Source organism: Prionailurus bengalensis, chromosome B3, assembly GCF_016509475.1.
Source record: "Prionailurus bengalensis isolate Pbe53 chromosome B3, Fcat_Pben_1.1_paternal_pri, whole genome shotgun sequence".
Classification (NCBI taxonomy): Eukaryota; Metazoa; Chordata; class Mammalia; order Carnivora; family Felidae; genus Prionailurus; species Prionailurus bengalensis.
The window spans coordinates 107,124,426-107,146,419 of record NC_057355.1 but is presented as its reverse complement, the minus strand read 5'-3'; the positions used below and the strand labels follow the sequence as shown (position 1 = coordinate 107,146,419).

The window sequence follows — 21,994 nt, the reverse complement described above, 5'->3', positions numbered from 1 at the left end:
CTAGTTTGGCAGGAAAAATATGACAAACTCTCTATACAGAAAAAAAAAGAATCTGCTGAAGGGAGAATTAAGAATGTGTTGGGTTACTTTTATAATCAGGAAAAATATTTAGAAGAAAAGTAAATAGCATATGAGCTAAAGAGATTCTTGATAGACACTGAATACTTAACCAGGTAAAGTTAATTGGTCTTAGGTTATAAAGCTTTGCTACTCAAAGTATGGTTCTTGGATCAGCAGCATCTGAAAGCTTGTTATGAAATCCAGAATCTCTAGGCGCATCCCAGACTTACTCTCTGAGAATCTGTATTTCAATAATATCCCCAGGTGATATATATGCCTATTTGAGACTTAAAAGTTCAGGATGCCCTGCTACAATGAGCAAACTTAGTAAGTAGCCTTAGAAAAATAACCTCTCTCTCTCAGATGGAGCTACCGGCTAGTTTCTAGAGAATTTATTGGGTGGAAATGGCTAGTCCAGGACCTTCCAAGCAGTGTTAAAAATTTTATTTTTTTGTATTTATATCTATCATGCTTCTGAAGTCTTATGTGATTACACTGATTTGTTATTTATGGATGAATGATCACACAATCACACAAGAATGACACATGAATTAACACATTCAGTTCCCCCCAGAAAGCAGAGCCAGAGGCTTTTACACTGATATTTGGGAGCACCATCCAAAGAGGAGGAGGGCGGGATAAGGAGAGAAAAGCAGGGAGAAGAGAACGCTGATATGGGGTGCAATACCATGCTGACTGCCGCTAAACACAACTAAGTAAGTATAGGAACATGTCCCAAGATACACGTCTACATCTTCTCTGGACTGTCCAGGCACCAGCTCATGTCTGTCATCAGTCTAGTGTTCACCGGCCTCCCACAGTTCAAGTTACACGAGCATGGGTATGCGTGCATAAAAAGTCTCATGGGAGAGGTGACAAGAAGGTCCTAGACCGGAGGTGAGAAGTGGATAGAATAAGCAGGAATGAGGTTCTGCCAGACTGCACCAGTCTGAAGTTGTTCAGAGCCCATAGAAAGCTGGTCACCATAGCGCTGCAGGAATTTTTACCTCAACACCCAGGATTCGTTGTCTCACCACTTCGAAGAATGAAGAGGTGGACGCAAAATGAACAGCATGGAAAAGTTTATTAGAGTATAAGATTAGAAAAGAAGAATAGTATGAAAACTTTACATAGTCTTTACAAAGAAGGGACATTTGAAAGTGAAAACTTTACATAGTCTTTACAAAGAAGGGACATCTGAAAGTGAAAACTTTACATAGTCTTTACAAAGAAGGGACATTTGAAAGTGAACGCCTGTGACCACAGGCAAGGGTTCTTGTTTTATAAGGTTCTGGTCAGCCCCCCTTCCCTTCCCCCTTGTTCCTTCTCAGGTCCCATCTTTGTTGGCTTGACAACTCAAGGTGCTGGGTTGCCCATTCCTGACTGTTTGGATTCCATTGTGTGAAGAGTCAGATGGGTCATACTGTCCCTCGTATGACCTAAGATTTATGGTTTAGCTAAGTATTTTGATTGTCAAATTCCGGAGGGGAACCTGAGGGGGAGTAGGTAGTATCTGTTACATTCTTAAGAGGGACCTTACGCCTAAGGGGGTTTGCTCTAGTTAGAAATTCCCAGCATTGTTCCAAAATATGTGTCTTTCCCCATCCAGGGACCCCAGGTCCTAATCCTTTCCTTCTCTGCCTATTTTATCCTATTTTTCCCTATCAATAGCAGCAGATGAAATAAGGGAAATAATTGACAGGTAAGATTGAGAGGACCCAAAGGGGTAAGAGGTGTCTGATACCGGAACATAATTAAAAGAGCATTACAGGAGTGCCTGGGTGGCTCAGTTGGCCAAGTGTCCAACTTCGGCTCAGGTCATGATCTCAAGGTCCGTGGATTCTCTCTGCCCCTCCCCCACTCACTCCCTGTCTCTGTCTCTCTCAAAAATAAACAAACATTAAAAAAAATGGAAAAGTCAGTATGTACAACTGTGCTGTTTCTCAAATAATCTAGTGACATTTCCATTTACTTTTAAGAATGTGTCAGAGATGCCCGCAGATTAAATCTTTTTGAGATAAATCAATTACAAATGGATGTTACAAGGATGAATAATGAAATAGAGTTCCTGAAGAAGAAAATACTTGATCTGAAAACAATTAATGAAATTCTAGGGTATGTATTTTTTTAATTTGGTACATGAGGGAGTTGGGGTCTGTGACTGGAGTGTGAAAATTATCCTAAGGGGTTTGCCTTCTGTTTCTGAACTGGTACAGGGTAAGTAGGAGGTGGGTATCACGTCTAGCAGATGACCCTGACTGCTGAGGGGTGTGTGATGACTGCACAGAGCTGGGGAGGAGAGCAAAAACTTCTTTCACCACTGCAGTTAGGAGACCCGTAACATTTCAGAGGCCGCCCAGCTTCTCAGCAGCAGCTACTGTGTGTAAGTCATACACGTCCTTGCAAGCCCCCTCCAAACAGAGGCACACAAAATTTTTGTTGTGATGTTTATTTATTTTTGAGAGAGAGAGAGAGAGACTGAGTGCAAGCGGGGAGGGGCAGAGAGAGAGGGAGAGACACAGAATCTGAAGCAGGTTCCAGGCTCCAAGATGTCAGCAGAGCCTGATGCGGGCTCGAACTCATGAACCGTGAGATCATTACCCAAGCCGAAGTCGGACACTTAACCGACTGAGCCACCCAGGCACCCCATGGTTTCCATTTTAGTAAAATTAAGTTTACAAACTCCAACACTAAAAATAAGTCTTTCTGGGTATATATATATATATATTATATATATATGTATATATATAATGTATATTATATGTATAATATGTATATATGTATATACGTATATGTATATACATATATATGTATATATGTATATGTATAATATGTATATATATATAATACGTTTATCTGTGTATATATATAATATGCATAATTATTATATTTCATATTATATGTAATATTATATATATATAAATATCATATTGACCTTGGTATATTGTGGCTAGGTTAGTTTCTTAAAGATATTCAGCCATAAACTACTGGCGGTGTGAGGATGAGATTGGTTCCCAGCAGAGGGTTCTAAATTTTATCTGTAACTAAAGGAGAGATATATAACTCATATATATATAACCGCCTGTCGCTCAGATTCTGACACTTGTTAGTTTCTTTCCTTTATTCTGGAGCTGTGTGCCAGAACTTCACCCCTGTGCACCTCATTTTCTCCATCTGTAAATGGGGATTACAAGCTTGAATTTATGCAGCTCACGGAGAAAGAGATAGCTTCTAAAAGAAAACCCAACAAAACCTTAAGAACAACTCAGCCTTATGAGCAAATTTACAAGACGAGTGCATAGATATCAGAATGTCGGTTTGTTAGACGAAGAAATGTTCAAAGAGCCCTCACGAAAGAGAGAAATCTTCTTGGGAAGCTACAATAATCAGAAAGTTGCTTGGTGCAAAGCATCAGGAATTAGGGGGAGAATTCAAGGTCCAGGATGCCTCTCCCATATTAGGCCTTCAGAGCACCTGTTCTGGGGGACGTTCTATGAAAAAGAAAGTACATGAGAACTTTAACCCCTATTGGGGATTCACAGTGCAGATTTATGTATGGTGCATGCCAGTCACAATCGCCAGTCTGCTGTATGAGTTAGACTACCAATTTCTAAACTAATCACGAGGAAGATAATACCCAAGCTGGAATACTCAAGTCAGTTGGCCAGCACATCACACCTCCATACACCAGTGATTCTCAAACTTGGGTGTGCATCAGAATCACTTGGGAGTGCTTGTTAAAACACAAATTACTAGAAAGCTCCCAAGTTTCTTATTTAGTAGGTCTAGGGGGTGGGAATAAGAACTTGCATTTCTAGCAAGTTCCCAGGTGATGCTTAGGCTGCTGGTCCTGATCACACTGTGAGAATCACCATTCTAGAGAAATCTTTATAGAAAGGCAAACCATAAGCATAAGGTAGGTTTCTTGATAAGCTAGTGTCCCCAAGGTCCAATCTCGTTGCATCCACTTTTCAAAGAATGATGCGTATCAAGATGCCAACACTCTCTAACAAGCAGTCCTCTCCTGGACAGTCCTCAAAAACTGAAAGCTCTTTGGGTGGGTTTTTCCTTAGGTCCTGTGTTCAGTTTGGGTGCTGTCTTCTCAACCCATCTCAATACACCTAGGTTTTTTTTTTTTTTATTTGACTTGTTTTGTTTTGCTTTGCTCCTTAGGTTGATTCATTCTTAGAAGGAATCCTCTGCTAGACCCACAAAGCACCCATTATCTTACCCTCTCTACTCTAGGCTTTTTATTGCATTTCCATGGTAGAATTGACTTCTAGAAAATAAACTTACCAACAACCTGTTTCCATTTTCCTGAGCCTTTGCACACAATCCCCCTGAACTAAAGTCTTTAGCCCTGGGGACTAGAGAGAGGAAAAAAGTCTTTACATTTTAGGAGTTTTAAAAAAGGAAAATATAGAAATGGTGCCAATTGTCCCTCCTTCAAGTCCTGTATTGTTAGTTCTGGGGTAGGTGTTTCTCACAATCATTTTTTTTTAAGTTTATTTATTTATTTTGAGAGAGACGGAGAGAGTGCAAGCAGGGAGGGGCAGAAAGAGAGGGAGAATCTCAAACAGGCTCCTTGCTATCAGCGTAGAGCCTGATGTGGGGCTTGAACTCAAAACTGAGATCATGACCTGAGCTGAAAGCATGATTTGAATGCTCAACTGACTGAGCCACCCAGGGGCTCCTCTCACAATCTTAAGGTCTTTCTCAGATGGATGTGGCCAGAAAGAGATATGTGAGGTTAATGTCTCTTCTTGAACTCAGGTTTGGCTGCAGCTCGGAGAGGGTAAGAGCATTCAAATTAGTTTTCAAGCTTCTTCTGAACACTCAAGATAGACTTTTCCTCTCTCGTCTCTGACTCCTGTCTGTCAGAGGAAGGCTCGCTTTCTCCCGGGTCCTCCGTGCAGGACAATGGCGTAAGAAGGTGGCTGGAGGGGATGGTGAGAGGTTTATCTTCCTTTGACTTAACTGGATGTCTCGGGGTAAGATAGTTATGGCAATGCTACATATCAAGCCATTTGGTCAGATTCCATTCATCTGTTCAAAACTGTTTTTGAATCTCTGTACACTTGAAAATAACCCATAGTTATTTCCTGGTATGTAGGGGTGGGGGTGGGGGGTGAGGTAGGACCACATGACATTTCTGCAGCGGTAAACAGTTGCAAGATTTACATTTGTCTTGTTCCCTTTATCCTCCTCTCAACCAAGTTTAGGTAGTCACAAATACACCTCTAAAATAAGCCTGCCTTACAATTTCCCTCTCTGTGGTGGTCATCTCAGCAAACAGACTTTAAATTCCTTTCCTCAAAGCCGTACGTTTGGGGCCATGAATAGTTCTTTCCTCCTAGTGAGCAGCAAGAGGAGCTGGCGAGGAGGCACGAAAAGTTGGTGCTGTCACTCAACCACACGATGGAAGAAAAAGCTGCTGTCACTGTTTACATCAATGAGACTTACACCAAAATAAACTCAGAGAAAAAAGAGTTAGAATTCCAAAACCAACGTCTCAAAGAAATACAGGAACAAATGGAAAAAGAAAAAGCGAAATATTTGGCAAGAAAACAAAAATTGAATCAAGAGGTAAGTGACGCCATTTCCTTTTTAAAAAAATACAGAATTGTACAGAATCGCAGGCAGGAAAGGGGAAATCATTTACGTGTTCTCAAGGCTAGTAAGCGTTCTGTGTGGTATCTGCTGTGAACACTGGGATGGGACTAGAGCAGAGACCCAAGCACAATGGAGCCCCTTGGGGAAGACACGTGTCATAGCATCTCAGCTCATGGGAAAGATTATGAGTGACAAGATTTGTAACACTGGGGTGGCCCCTTGCTCATATGCGGCCCTATAGGGACAAGGAGTTTGTCTCCATGGCATCTCGTTGCTTCTGACTGTTCTGAGGCCATGTCTCTATGGACAGGACTGGGGAGGGAGTTCAGCCCTGATGGAGGCTTCAGCTCCTACTGAATGAATCTGAGCACAGCAGCCTGCAGAGGGGCGAGGCAGAACCCAGGGCTCCAGCAGAAAAGAGTATTTTGAAGGGCACCTGGGTGGTGGCTCTGTCGGTTAAGCACAGACTTCAGCTTAGGTCATGATCTCATGGTTCACGAGTTTGAGCCCCGCGTCAGGCTCTGGGCTGACGGTTCAGAGCCTTGCCTGCTTTGGATTCTGTATTTCCCTCTCTCTGCCTCTCCTGCTCACGCCGTCTTTCTCTTAAATGAATATTAAAAAAAATTTTTTTAAGAGAATTTTGAGATTAGCAGTATTGGGAGGGTGGAGTGAGAATAACTATTGCATTTTGTTGTCTGCTAGACTGTGTTAATTAAAATTCACCATCAGAATGGCTTGTGATCATTCCTCTCTGTTCTGCTCCAGTTACCCCAGGAGAGGCAGACCTATCTCTATAGGAAGTGTTCTAGTAGTCTTCCTTATCCCCCAGGTGTGGCCGCCTAGCTCCTGATGAGAATTGCTGTTGAGTTCCTGCCTCTTCCCTGTGCATCATGGGAACGGGCATAACTTAATGCAGAAAATTGGCCAGGGCTCACAGCCCTGCTGGAAGGAAAGTTGGAAGATTTGTTAAATTGCCTTTCTTGAGTCTTAGTTAAAATTTAGTGGAATACATTCTGGCAGTGGCCAACATATGGTTCTTACAGTGACGATTCTCTGATAAGACTTGGACTATTGGGGCGCCCGGGTGGCTCAGTCGGTTAAGCGTCCGTCTTCCGCTCGGGTTATGATCTCGCGGTTTGTTAGTTCGAGCCTCGTGTGGGGCTCTGTGCTGACAGCTTGGAGACTGGAGCCTGCTTCAGATTCTGTGTTTTCCTCTCTCTGCCCCTCTCCTGCTTGTGCTCTGTCTCTCTCTGTCTCTCAAAAAATGAATAAGTGTAAAAAAAAAAAAAAAAAAGACTTGGACTATTCATGAATTCCAATCAGGTCTTAGCTTCTTTATCCTTCAAAACACCTATATCTTCAGAAATAGTTTTACACTAAAACCATGGATTTTCTCAACTATAGACAGGTTAGCCCTTGTCATCTTTGGAATGGGCACTTTTTGGAGTAGCTGGCAAGGAGTCTTTCTGGCAGTCTATAGCTGCTAAACAGAATTTGTAAAAGCTGAGTTCCCTGGATCTTTTTAGGCTCCATGGGGCAGGGATTGTGGCTTTAATTCACTGCTGTATCCAAGCACCACACGCATGATAGGCACTCTATAATATGTATTGAATGAATGAGTTTCTAACTTCCTTTTCAGCCTTAAGGGGAAGTGTTTCCACCTTCCTGTTCTTTTTTTTTTTTTAATGTTTATTCATTTTTGAGAGGGAGAGAGAGACACAGACAGACAGACACAGTGGGGGAGGGGCAGAGAGAGAGGGAGACCCAGAATCCGAAGCAGGCTCCAGGCTCTGAGCCTTCAGCACAGAGCCCAACTCAGGGATCAAACTCACTAACCGTGAGATCATGACCTGAGCTGAAGTCAGATGCTCAATTGACTGAGCTACCCAGGTGCCTCCCTTCCTGTTCTTTAATGTAAATGCTAAAACACAAGAAAGGAAACCCAGGGGGGCTTCAGTTAGGGAATTTGCAAGCATGACACATTGTTCTTCCATATGTGACTAGTCTTTCTCAGAGATCCACACACTTTTTCTGAAAAGGGCCAGATAGGAAATATTTAGAGCTTTGTGGGCCCTCTCTGTCACAACTACTCAACTCTGCTATTTTAGCATGAAAGGAACGGTACTTAAATGACTGAGAGCAGTTTTACAACAACAGGTTGCTAGATTTGGGGCCCACTACTAGAAGTTTGCCTACCTTTGGTCTATCTCCCTGGAAAAGGGCACCAGTTAAGATACTTTCAGATGCAGGGACACCTGCGTGGCTCCATTGGTTAAGCATTGACTCTTGATTTCAGCTCAGGTCATGATCTCCAAGTTTGTGAGTTCGAGCCTCACATCTGGCTCTGTGCTGACAGCATGGAGCCTGCTTCAGATTTTCTCTCTCCCTCTCTTTTTCTGCTTTCCCCTCTTCCGCTCTCTCTCTCTCTCTCTCTCAAAATAAGTAAATAGACATTAAAAAAAGATACTTTCAGATGCAAATAGCAGAAGCCCTAACTCATCTGTCTTAAATAGAACAATTTATTATCTCACACAGTAGGAATTCCCAAGGTAGAGGGCAGCCTCCAAGACTAGTTAATTTAGTGGCTCATCCCTCCTCTCCTCCATCCTTCATCTTAAGGCTGGCTGTGTTCGTGGTCATAAGATGGCCGCCAATAACAACTGGGTTGTATGCTTCCTTATTCAAGTAGAAACAGGAAAATCTTCTCCAACCAAAGACCATAAGTCTTCTTGCTGTGTCTGATCTGGCCAGGTCATGACAGCACCCACCCCTCGAACAATAATGGATCCTAAGGGAGTGCCGTGTGCCAGTGGGATAGACCAAGTGGGGTGGATATTATAGAGTCAACCACCATTGTTCACTAAAGGCACATGATAGGCCATGGTAACAACCTGTTAACTTCCTTTACTTCCTACAAGAAAGGAAAAACTATTAAAGCTGTCAGAGTCTACAAATCGTAAGCTCTCCCCTTACACAAAACAAAATATTTTTTGCCAGTACTGTTTCTGAGATTGCAAGACCTTGGGAGAAGGCCTAGGCCAAAGAATAAACACAGAATTCCAATTTTCAACAAAATGTATTAGTCACAAGGTTCCATTCATATGCACCTGTGCCCTGGTGCTGAGATAATTGACAATGGTCATGTTCATTCACAAGACACTTTGGGTGCAATGGCTGATAGCTTTGACAGAAAGCCACCCAAACATACATTGTCATAACTCTTTAATACAGAGTTGAATATGCCTTCTCAGGCCTCACGACTCAGTTAGTTACCTTGTTCTTGATAATTCATTTTGCCAAAAAAATGCATTGATATATATATTTTTTTAATTTTATTTTTTATTTTTTAAAATTTACATCCAAATTAGCATATAGTGCAACAATGACTTCAAGAGTAGATGCCTTAGTGCCCCTTACCCATTTAGCCCACGCCCCCCCCCCATACAACCCCTCCAGTAACCCTCAGTTTGTTCTCCATATTTATGTTATGTCTCCATATTTATGTTCTCCATATCTGTTTTGTCCCCTTCCCTATTTTTATATTATTTCTGTTTCCCTTATGTTCATCTGTTTAGTCTCTTAAAGTCCTCATATGAGTGAAGTCATATGGCTTTTGTCTTTCTCTGACTAATTTCATTTAGCATAACACCCTCCAGTTCCATCCACGTAGTTGCAAATGGCAAGATTTCATTCTTTTTGATTGCCGAGTAATACTCCATTGTGTGTGTGTATGTGTATATATATACACATCTTCTTTATCCATTCATCCATCGATGGACATTTGGGCTCTTTCCATACTTTGGCTACTGTTGATAGTGCTGCTATAAACATGGGGGTGCATGTGTCCCTTCGAAACAGCACACCTGTAATCCCTTGGATAAATGCCTAGTAGTGCAATTTCTGGGTCACAGGGTAGTTCTATTTTTAGTTTCTTGAGGAACCTCCATACTGTTTGCCGGAGTGGCTGCACCAGCTTGCTTTCCCAGCATTGATATATTTGATTTTGATAAGAAGATGACTTACTTCATTGGGTCTGACAAGTAATCAGAATATGTTTCATCTTCGTAAAATGGTAAGATGTTGTCCAAGACTGCGTGCTGCCCAGTCTCCAGTGATTTTGTTGACTCTATTTTTAGCCTGCTTTCTTTCCCATTAAAAAAAAAAAGCGAATTCAGGTATCCAGGCAGTTCTTCATTTTCTTTCTTTGACTTTCCTGACCTCATTAGCTCAGTATAAATCTGGTGACCATTGGTAAGGTGTTTTACTAGCAAATTGCTACAATGGCTGTTGCTTTTATAATTTGCTATTAATGATCATTGTCTTATTACTCTTATAAGTTTACTGTTTCGACATTTATGATTACAGTTACTTGTAGTTCAGTATTCTTCCTGTGATGTTGCAAAACAAGCAAACCCTGGGTTGGTTTCTTTTCTTTTCTTTTTTTTTTTTTTTTTTTGGTTTGGTGTGTGTGTGTGTGCGTGCATTTTGTTGTTGTTGATAGACTGCCTGTGGTATACTTAGATTGAGTATGAATTAGGTTGACAAAATAAAAAGATTGTCTAAACTTTGTTGTTCTCATAAGCTTTTTGACTGGCGTATTCTGTATATCACTACAGATTGAGGAATATAAAAAACTCTGTGAATTGAAGAGAAAGGATACTTATCAAAAGAAGAAAGAATTGGATACATTAAAACTTAAAGTGTCAAAAATGAGAGAAACAGTTAGTACCAGGACAGTGGTAAGAAAGAATAAACTATGTCTCTCCAGGCCTGTCCAGGGCACCTTGATATATATATACACTGTCTTAAATATAACCAGCAGCAGGTGCTTTTTTAAAGGAGCTGATTTTAATCTATCTGCATGCCATTGTGAGAGAATGTTTTCGGCGTGCTAAGGTGTTCTGACACTTTATTTAAAATGGTATAGTGCGATTGTGTTTTTTCTTTGGGAATATGGTCAGAAGAAGGAAGCTTGAATTACCTCAGGTACAAATTGCATTCGACGGACCAGAATACTGTAAAAATGGGTTTTTAAAATGCACACAGAACTGACCAGGTGCATACAGAACCATATATAACATCTCCATGAGATTGTTTTATTTTACATAACAAAATGAATAGCCATGGGCACATTCCTTAATTCTGAATGTGTGATAATAAAACAGCTTAGGCTTTTGATTTATATTGGCTACAGGAGCATTAATGTGGAAAGGGGACTATTCGTATGAAGTAGAAAATACTTCAGAGCTCTGTGCTTCTATTTTTTAAAATTGATAACATTGATTGAAAACCAGCCCTCATGTTTTGTGAGGATTATCCTTATTTTAAAGATAAGAAAACTGAAGCTTATTCAGATGGTTCTAATGGAAGAGGGTAATGATAATACCCCTTCTGTGTTAATTAAAACAGAAATGCCTGCTAATCTTCTATTGCAATTAGTTGAATTAACGAGTCTTTGGTGTATTTCTTCTGTCTGTATTGAGAATTACATGTAAAACTATATGGGGCAACAGTCATCACATTTCTTACCAGAAACATCACACTTCTCATCAGAATACTCAGCTACTTCCCTTAGGCTTTTTATAGAGTGGTTCTGATCATTCTGATCATCTTAGTTACAGTGTGTCTATTATGATATCCAATTACAGAATATTAGTAGAATCAAAATTTCTCCCCAGTATGTGTATTTAAGATCATTGGAGTGCCTGGGCAGCTCAGTCAGTTAAGCCTCCAAATCTTGATTTTGGCATAGGTCACGATCCCAGGGTCATGGGATTGGGTCCAGGTCATTAGGCTGCGTGCTGGGCGTGGAGGCTTCTTAGGAGTCTCTCTCCCCCCGTCTGCCTCTCCCCCACTCTTGCATGCAGGTGCAATAAATAAATCAGTAGATAAATAATCATCATCTGTTTTTCAAATATCTGTATAGTAAGCAAGCATGAGTGAGGTTAGATTCAAAGGAGAACAGAAGGGTTATATCAGATAGACTTTATCTGCAGGCCCAAGCTCCTGCCTTTGTTTGGGTCTCATAGGTCATGAGTCAGGTACCCCATCAACCCAGCTTGGGAAGACACAGTATATATTCCTTCACCTGTGCTCCAAAGATCTCTAAGACCAAATTATGCAAGACTAGAAGATGGCAAGGATAAACTCACCTCCAGCATCATCGCCACCTCCCATAAGCCAACATGCCCACCCTAACTCCACTTTACTGCAGGAGAATAGTGTTTAAAGCACAAACTTGAGTGTCACAGAGACCTGGGGTTCACATTTTTAACTCTATCAACCTGAAGTTTCCGCACCTATAAAATGGGGTGATAATACTGCCTACTTCAAAGGGCTAGAAGCTCAAGTGAGGTCATGCCCATAAGACTTTTAGCTGAGTGCTTTGTATTTGGTAAAGGTGGTTATTGGGGTTGTTACTCTCACCGTCCATGATTAGAAAACAGGGTTTGGCTGTGGACTGAGACAACAGGAAATTCCAGGTTAATCTTCCAGGGTGTCTTCATTTTAGATGACTCTGCAGCCCGGTCAAGCTGAGGTGATGTTGCCAGAAAAGAATAATGGTGTGTGATTCTTGAGGTGGCCTACATGCCCAGGGCAGGGGGGACTGAAGGCGAGAGGTGACCGATGAGGGGCCTAAATGGGCCTTCAGCACACAGCCACTAATCCTCATGATCGGTCACAGTCCTTTAGACATTGTGCTCATGTTCGACTTCAGACCCTTGTTAACTCTGAAACTAGTTATTGCCCAGAAGTTGAGTCATATGGGTGCTTCAGAGAAAGAAAGAGTTGAGGGGAGCTTTCGTGCACCTGTCCAGGAGGAATGAGAGCACCTGTGTTCCCCACCGATGTTTCTCTGACTCCACACTGATGTGCAGGGTTAGATACCATTAATCTGCCTGTGGTGACTCCATGCCAGGGAGCAGTGGAATTTGATGAACTTTCTCTCCCTTCCATTTCTCCCTCACAGCTGTAGTGCAGACCCAAGGCTCTAATTTGTTTGCCACCCCCTTTCTTTATCCCAAAACCGCATTGTTAACACATGTGCCACTTGGAGTTTTCTCTATTCATATTTCATTCTTTTAAATGATGTTAATATTCTACCACAGCACCCAGCTGTTACATTTCCAAAATACTGATTAATATTAAGAAAACTTCTCTTACCTGAGCATATTTGTCAGTTAAGGTAATTTGTTTTTACTTTTTTTTTTTTAATAATATTCTAATGTCCTGGAATATTTTGAAAATGATTATGAAAATACAGATTTGTTTAGACTTGTTTTAAAAGGTAGCCAAAATGAATTCATGTCTTAAAAGTTGTTTTTATAGTTTTCATATTCTTGTTGCTATATTTGGTTGCTCTCTTTCCAAAATTGTAGGGTTTTTTTTTCTGATGATTTCAGAATTATTTCCGTCCAAGTTTGTTCTATGAATAAATAATTTTAGTGATTGCTTTTTATCTTAGCTAAAGGTACCCCCAATGTAAAAGTTGAATAAGTGATACATGAATATTTAGTGAATTGAACACTTCCATGAATCATTTGGTGACAATTGAATACCATAATTTTATTGAATTATCAATAGGTTCTTAGTGATCACAATTTAGAGATAGCACAACTACAAGAATCAATAAGGCATTGGGAACAAGAGATTGAAGAAATGAAGAAATCCTGTAAGATCCTGGAGGATAAAATGTAAGTTCAACGCTTTATTTTTACTAAAACGTTTCTAGATGTTATATTTTTTCATTAAAAATTTTTTTTTAATATTAGATTGAGAACTATATTCTCTTAATTTACTAAAATTTGCAATTGTCAGCTTTATAAAACCACCTCTTCGTTTGGAAATTAACCAGTCTTCCACATGATCAAGAGAAAAAATTGAGGGGGATACAATCCTGTATGAATTGTCCCCACTTTAGTTCCTGATTCCCTACAAACAAATATGCCCCCAGGGGAAGGCATTAGTGGAACCTCCTGTAGGTTCACCTACCCTTGCTATGATAGTTGTGGTTCTTAGTCAAGGGGGACTTACAGAACTTATTGAAAAAAATACAAGGATATTTCAGGGCAAAACCCATGGGACTAGAACCATAAACTTAAGGAAATCTGTCCATCCCAAGGAACAGTCTCTGCTTCCTTTTGGAAACCATGTTTCATTCTCTATCTACATACTATGTTCTCTCCTTGGGGAGCCCATGGCTAAACATGGCCATTCCAAACCCTCAAAGGTTACCTGTCACAGGTCCATCTATCTTTAGAGATTGGCCCACAGACTTCTCCCAGGAGAATTCCCAGATTTTTCCCATCAGAAGGTGTTTGGCTCAGCTCTGACCAGGAAGAGTGGGGTCTTGTAGTACAAATATGGCTTCCAGGCCTTCCCCTAGATTCTGCTGGCAGTTTAAAAGACAAATTTTGGACTTAGTAGGTTCCCCAAAAGGCAAGTAACTTCCCATGTGTAATCTCATTATAATATAGCTTATTTCTATGTAGGATTAAATGTTTTGTGATTTATATGTTTTCTAAAACAGCGGTTGCCAACAGTACAGTGCTATTCTACCATCATCGGGCCATAAAATAGGCAATAATCTTTGCACTCAGTACCAGATTTAAAAATATAAAATCTTGGGGCGCCTGGCTGGTTCAGTCAGTGGAGCCTGTGACTCTTGATCTTGGGGTTGTGAGTTTGAGTCCATGTTGGGCAAAGAGTTTACTTAAAAATAAATAATTTTTTAAAAAGAAGTATAAAAGTTCAAGTCTACAACTAAAACTCAGAATAAAAAAATCTTTTTCTTTAAAAGTGGTTCAATAGTTTTAGTTCATGCATATTTTGAAGAAAAACTAGGCAAATAATCATAGAGGAAGATACAGATCAGGTCTTCAGTTATTTCTAGGAGTTATGATTTAAAAACTTGCTATACTGATGAAGTTTTATTGATAAGTAGTCTTCATGTTAGCTAATTTGTTTTAAATATACATTCAAGAATGAAATGGGGATTCATTGATCTTCTACTTTTAATGGCTCATCATTTTTTTTTTTATCCCAGCTTTTCAAGAGTTTTCATTCATATGGAATCTCTGTGAGGAAAAGTGCATTTGGTTAATTTGGTGATTGAAGATTTCAGTTACCCCCTCTGTTACTAATAAAACTATACCTTTTTTCTTTACTACCGAGCAAATTAAAAGAAAATTCTTACGTTCTTTCTGTTTTCTCCTTTAGTTCATTTACTCAATTTATGGAAGTGAGAAAAGGCACCTGAATCTTGGTTGGTAGATTTGAAGAGTCAAACAGTGTTGTTTTATAATAGTCCATAAGATTCTTTAAGAATAAATTATACAATGAACTAAAATAATTTGCACCAACTCATCTTCCTATTAATCAATAAACCTTATTTTCCCCCCATAAAGTCTTTAATTTCCAAGCTTGTTACATGTTTTGAGGTCCAAATATTGAGGAAAAACAAATCACTCAAACATGAGTTAAAATTCTGTGTGTGGACAGTTGAGAGAACATAAATGCTCCACAAGTCCACAGGAAGCATTGATAGTTTAAACCTTATTCATTATTATTATTGATGTCCAGCATGATGTGTTTGCATAATAAAGGCAAATCCTGTGCCTACATTTCTAACCGAGTATGGTCTTTCTTCACCATTCAGCTAGTTTTCAGCACACAGGAAGTTGGAAACTAAATGTTGTATATAAATGGTATCCAATTTGTGACCCTGAGTATACACTTACCATTGCAGTGTAGAAGGCTATGAAAATTATAGATGCTTTTTTAGAAGGGTTGAAATGACTTCAATATTTTCCTGATTACTGATGACCTGTACCACCAAATGTTAATGATTTAGCCTATTCCTTAAAGTTCTTGAATTCTTAATGGAATTTGACACATTTCCACCTTCTTGAAATACTTTCTTCCCTTGGCCTCCCAAACATCGTATTTTCTTATGTCACTCACTAAACTGCCCCTTTTTAGGGCCCTTTATTTGTTCCAGTTCTTCTCTCTGGCTCTAAATTTTGGAGTTCTCAGCCCTTCTCTTCATACTCTCCATACCTGATTTGATCCAGTCTTAGGGTGTTATATACCTTCTGTACCCCAATGACTCCCAAATTAAATATCCAGCACAGAGTTCTAAATGCATATTTGACCTCTCCAGCATATTTGACCTCTCCGTTTGAAGGATATCTGTTAGATATCTCAACTATAACACGTCCTAAACGGAACTCTTAATTTCCCACCTCCTGGAAACAGCTCTTCCGTCAGTCTTCCATATCGCCATTTACTTAGTTACTCTAGCCAAAAACCTAGGAATCATGCATCAATCCTGTTTTTCTCACTACCTAACCCTAACCCAACCTCCAGCCAAAGCCAAAGGCAGATCCAACTATTTCTCACTACTTTCACCACTTCAACTTTAGTCTGAACCACCGTTTTCTCTTCTTGACCACTGCTGTAGCCTTCTACATAGTCTGTCTTCCTGTATTGTTGTCTTTCTCCATTAAGTAGCCACAGTCATCTTTACAAGATGTAAATCAGTTCATGTCTCTCCTCTGCTTAAATTCTCCCCTGGTTCCCTTCACAATGATATCTGAACTTCTCCTTTGTCCTTGAGACCCTACGTGATCTAGTCTCTGTCTGCCTCCCCAACTTTCTCATAATTGTCTCTTCACCAAATACCCAAAACTCGTTCTTGCCTCAAGATATTATCACTGACTGATCCTTCTACACGAAAAGCTCTTTCTTCAGATCTTCACCTATCTGGCTCCTTTTCATCATTCAGGTCTTTCACAGATCATCTCAAGAAGCCTTCCATTACCACCTATCTACAGTAATACCCTCACTCTCAGGATTTCTCTGTCCTTCACCCTACTTTGTGTTCTTTAAAGCACTTAACACTATCTGAAATAATAATAATTGTTATTATTGTTATTTTGATAACTTGCTTATATTCTACTTCACTAGAGTGTAATTTCCATGAGGGCAGGGACTTCACCTGTGCTGTATCTCTAGTACCTATAATACCTGCAGAGGACAAGTGTTTAATCATTACTTCTTAATAAATAAAGGAAGTATTAATTCATCAAACAAGTAAAAAAAATTTTTGCTTAGTTTTGCGAATATACCCATAAATATGTTGTATAGGAAGATGGGGACTGGAAGTTTCTGGAGTCATAAATAAATGTGGCTTTACTGGAAAACATGTCCTAATATGAATCTGTTTGGCTTCCTTTGATCATAGGCATTTTTTTACGAATAACAAGGAAAAACTGGAAGATTCATCTAGTGTTGAAAAAGATGAAATTTTGCAGAAGATAAAGCAGGTAGGAAGATGGAAATTACGCCTTTTAGATTATTATTCGTTTTTATTTTTAGTTAATATTTTAAATATATTTGAGAAATGTGAAACTTTCCAAAAGTAGATTTTTCATGATATAATAATGATAATATAATAATATATATTATACTATATATTATGTATTATATATATAATATATAATAATCATGATCATTTGCAGTAATTGATTTAAAGATTTTTATTCCCTCCCCAAATATTTTAAATATATGAAAGAGCAAATGTTGTCTATGTGAAAGTGAATCTTTGTTTGGTAACTTTTCATGTGGTTATGGTTATAATACATTAGAAATATCCAGATCAATGGGTATTTTTCATCCGAATTATTTAGAAAAAAATGGGACCCTCTTGCTGTTGTGTGGTACCTGTAAAGTCTAGCAACCCATACTGTGCTTAGTAAGCAGTGAAATATTTGAGTCAGATTAGCATCCAGGAGAATTCTCTAGACATTTTAAATTTTGGTTAAAAGAAATATCATAAGTACTTAACTACGGGTATAAACCAAAATTTATCCACAAGGTATTCACTAAAGCATTCCTTATAATAATTGAAAAATTAGGGGGAAGATACAATTAAAGTCCAACAAAAGGGCCTTGATTAAGTAATAGCTCATAATATATTATTGGGTGACAAATAGAATATAAAACAGTACACTGTGGATCTCTTCCATAAGAATGATTTGAACCGGTTACATTCTTTCCATTTGGTTATGAGCTAATGGCATTAGGGACGGCTTCCCTCCAGGTTAGACCTACTCTGCTTCTTTAGTTGTGAAGATTCTGAAAGACAGAAACTAGACAAGGTTGGTAGGTTGGCTGGGTGGTCAGTTGGTTGGTTTTTAAAGTTGTCTTTCATTCTCTGGGCAAAGGATTTCTTTTTCCTTTCCGTTTATTTCCTGAAGCTGCCAGGCAGGCTTCAGATGATAGCTCCGTAGTTTGCAGGCCCCCAACTGTCTGGAAAATCCAGGACCCCTACACTGGCATGGCTTACTTGCTCAAAGGGCAAATGCAAAGGGGTTTCGCTTTAATTCATAGCCGTCAGCCAAATTCCATGAGTTCAAGTCAGTGACTGCTTCAAAGGGATCAGGGCTCTGACCCATTTACTATTTCCACTGGACTCTTGGTGGCAGCCAATCTTAATTCTCATGAGGTGTAGGAGACAAGTTCAGTGATGAACTTCTATTCTAACTTTATTTTAATTTTTTTATTACAAGATATTACACACAGAACAGTACACACACTATAAATGTACAATCCTTATGTACATACATATCTTTTGATGGGTATAATTTATTAGTTGCAATGAAGTACAGTTTATCAATCTTTTCCTTTTTGGTTTTTATGTCCTTTGTCATGAAGATATTTTTTCATGATCTTCTAGAAGATTTATTGTTTTCCCTTTCACATTTAGGACTACAAGCCATCTGGAATTTGTGTGTGTGTGTGTGTGCGCGCGCGCGCGCGCGCACGCGTGTGCGCATGCTGTGAGATGGTGGTCAAGGTTCATATTTTTTCATAAGATTATCTAGCACCATTTAATGAAAAGAACATCTTTTCCTGCACTATAATGGTAAGTTTGTCATAAATCAGCGGCAGATCATAAATACATTGTAAATATGTGTGTAGATCTGTGGGCTCTCTATTGTGTTCCTTTGGGCTTGTCTCCCCTCACATTAAAACCAGACTTTCTTAATTAGCAGCTTTTAACATAAGCCTTTATAGTTAGCAGTATAAATCCTTCCACTTTGCTCTTCAAGATTGCTTTCACTGTTCTCGGCCCTTTGAATTTCTGTCAGTCTGTCAAGTCCTGCCAAAAAAACCTGTTTGCATTTGGACTGGGGTTGCATTATATCTATAGATCAGTTTGGGGAGAATGTCACATTCTTACAATATCAAGGCTTCCAATCCATGAAAGTGGCGTAGCTCATTTACTTTAGGTCTTCTTTGTTCCCTTTGACTTATTCACTTTCACTATCATATGCCCACATTTTCTTTTTATTTCTCTTGCTTTGGGATTTATTGGGCTGCTTAGATCTGTGAATTGCTGTATTTTGCAAGTTCTGCAAAATTCTTAGCCGTTATCTGCTCACATATTTCCTTCCCTTTCCTCTTGGTCTGAGACTCCAATTGTATATATATGTATGCACGTGTGTGTATACAATTATTTGTGCTAATAAACACATCCTCTATGTTTTTTTACCCTCTCTTTCGTGTTTTCTATCTTTTGTCTCCCCCTGCTGTATTCTGGGCAGGATGGTCTTATTTCAGCTGTTAATTTTGGTTATTGAATTTTTTTAATTGGTAATTTTCAAATCTGCATTGTCTATTTCAATTCCTTGCCATAATTTTCAAGTATGTCTAACATTTCTTTGACTATAGTAAACACAATATTTGTATAGTTCAGTATCTAATTCCACTCACTATCTGATGGTTTTATAGGTTTGTTTCTGTAGTCTTTTGCTTCTGACAATTTTTTTTTCATGCTGTCTTATTTCCTTCTGTTCCTAGTAGAAAACTGTATACCAGACATTGTATTTGGGGGGGGGAAAGTTTGTAAAAACAATTTGAAGCTTAGGATGATCATGTCTTTTCCAGGAACAGACTTCAATTCACTTCCGTCAGATGGCTGGGGTATTACCAGTCCCAAACCACTTTAATGCACCCTTAGGTTCCCTGGTGATCAAAATTAGGCTGGGCCATGGCTTATTAGCTTCCAATTTACCCTTCTCCAGAGCATGAAGCTTTTTGAGACCACAGGTTAAAGTGGTAGAAGATTTATCAAACTCAATACCTGGATGAACTCTGTTGATTTTTGTCCCTCTTGTCAGGTAAGAGAACTAAAATTCCATTTCCAAGTGGTTTCTTCCATATCAATCAATGTCCTTAGGGTAAAAGGAGTTTTCGGTGCTCGATTTACTACTCTGGATTTTTTTTTTTTTTTTTTTGAGAGTGAGAGAGAGAGCAGGGGAGGGGAAGAGGAACAAGGAGAGAGAATCCTAAGAAAGCTTTACACCCATCACAGAGCCCAATAATGCAGGACTCGATCCCATGACTGTGGGATCATGACCCGAGCCAAAATCAAGATTCAGATGCTTAACCAACTAAGCCACCCCGGTGCCCTCTACTCTGGATTTTTGATTTCTTATAGAATTAGTCATTATCTTGTTAGTTCTTCAACACTTCTAAGATATTTTTTCATCCAGCTGTTCTAGTAATACTCAGCCAAAAGGTTATTGTGAACTACTCAGCCCATCACTCATACTAAACATAACTTTCTTACCTCTTTTGAAGCAATTCAATAGAGACATTTTAAACACAAACTTCTTGAATACAAAGTTCCCTAATAAACATTAGTTTTGTCCTTGAATAGAAATCTTTAAAAAAAAAAAAATTAAAAAAAAAAAAAAAAAAAGGGGCGCCTGGGTGGCGCAGTCGGTTAAGCGTCCGACTTCAGCCAGGTCACGATCTCGCGGTCCGTGAGTTTGAGCCCCGCGTCGGGCTCTGGGCTGATGGCTCAGAGCCTGGAGCCTGTTTCTGATTCTGTGTCTCCCTCTCTCTCTGCCCCTCCCCCGTTCATGCTCTGTCTCTCTCTGTCCCAAAAATAAATAAACGTTGAAAAAAAAAAAATTTAAAAAAAAAGAAATCTTTAACAAGAAGCAGACCTAGTATCTCATCAAAGAGGTTTTGAGCAAGAGCTTCTATGGGTGTTACATTTTCTTTTCCCTAGTGTAATTTATCTTCTGGGAAAAGGACTTATGGATCCTGTTGAATGATCTCAGTTTATTAATCTCAATGCTTATTTCAATATGAATGATTTACTCTGTGGTTTTTGCATCAGTATCTACTACCTTTCTATACTTTTGTCATAATTTATAGGAGAGGCCCCAAAATGTGTAACTGCATATTTGATACAGAATTAAATCACTCAACATTTATGGCGTAGTTATTGTATGCTAAGTAACATACCCAGTGCTCTAGAGTTGCCACATGACTGACTCCCATCAAAGGAAATGTGTCCTCTAATTGCTTTTTTTTTCCCTAGATGGCTGAAAAACTACACAAAAATCGTTTAGAGAGCAAAGATCTACAGGAGAAATTGCATACTCTTACCAGACAATATAAGATTGTCTTAAGTGAGGAGGAGAAAGTTTTTATACAGAAACAGAACACTTATAATGAGTATGTTTCTATCCATGATCTGTACATGAATCAACATGTTATGGTTATGGGGTGCTTTCCTTGGGATCAAAATGGTGACTCTCTAAAGAATGAAATATGGCCCTTTGTAGCAACATGGATGGAACTGGAGAGTGTGATGCTAAGTGAAATAAGCCATACAGAGAAAGACAGATACCATATGTTTTCACTCTTATGTGGATCCTGAGAAACTTAACAGAAACCCATGGGGGCGCCTGGGTGGTGCAGTCGGTTAAGCGTCCGACTTCAGCCAGGTCACGATCTCGCGGTCCGTGAGTTCGAGCCCCGCGTCAGGCTCTGGGCTGATGGCTCGGAGCCTGGAGCCTGTTTCCGATTCTGTGTCTCCCTCTCTCTCTGCCCCTCCCCTGTTCATGCTCTGTCTCTCTCTGTCCCAAAAATAAATAAACGTTGAAAAAAAAAATTAAAAAAAAAAAAAAAAAAAAGAAACCCATGGGGGAGGGGAAGGAAAAAAAAAAAAAAAGAGGTTAGAGTGGGAGAGAGCCAAAGCATAAGAGACTCTTAAAAACTGAGAACAAACTGAGGGTTGATGAGGGGTGGGAGGGAGGGTAGGGTAGGTGATGGGCATTGAAGAGGGCATCTTTTGGGATGAGCACTGGGTGTTGTATGGAAACCAATTTGACAATAAATTTCATATATTAAAAAAAAAACATTGTGGGGCGCCTGGGTGGCGCAGTCGGTTAAGCGTCCGACTTCAGCCAGGTCACGATCTCGCAGTCCGTGAGTTCGAGCCCCGCGTCGGGCTCTG

The 21,994-nt window shown here is 39.5% G+C and overlaps 1 protein-coding gene across 2 annotated transcripts in view; it reads left to right on the top strand.

Annotated features, from left to right (window-relative positions):
• Positions 1 to 21,994, top strand: part of CCDC175 (coiled-coil domain containing 175) — a 77,518-nt gene that overhangs the window by 8,646 nt on the left and 46,878 nt on the right. For both annotated transcript variants that reach the window (XM_043556276.1, XM_043556277.1), the window contains exons 4-9: positions 2,040 to 2,175; positions 5,418 to 5,646; positions 10,290 to 10,412; positions 13,258 to 13,367; positions 16,919 to 17,000; positions 21,074 to 21,210. In XM_043556276.1, coding sequence (XP_043412211.1) covers positions 2,040 to 2,175; positions 5,418 to 5,646; positions 10,290 to 10,412; positions 13,258 to 13,367; positions 16,919 to 17,000; positions 21,074 to 21,210 — 817 coding nt within the window. The remainder of the gene's footprint in view (positions 1 to 2,039; positions 2,176 to 5,417; positions 5,647 to 10,289; positions 10,413 to 13,257; positions 13,368 to 16,918; positions 17,001 to 21,073; positions 21,211 to 21,994) is intronic.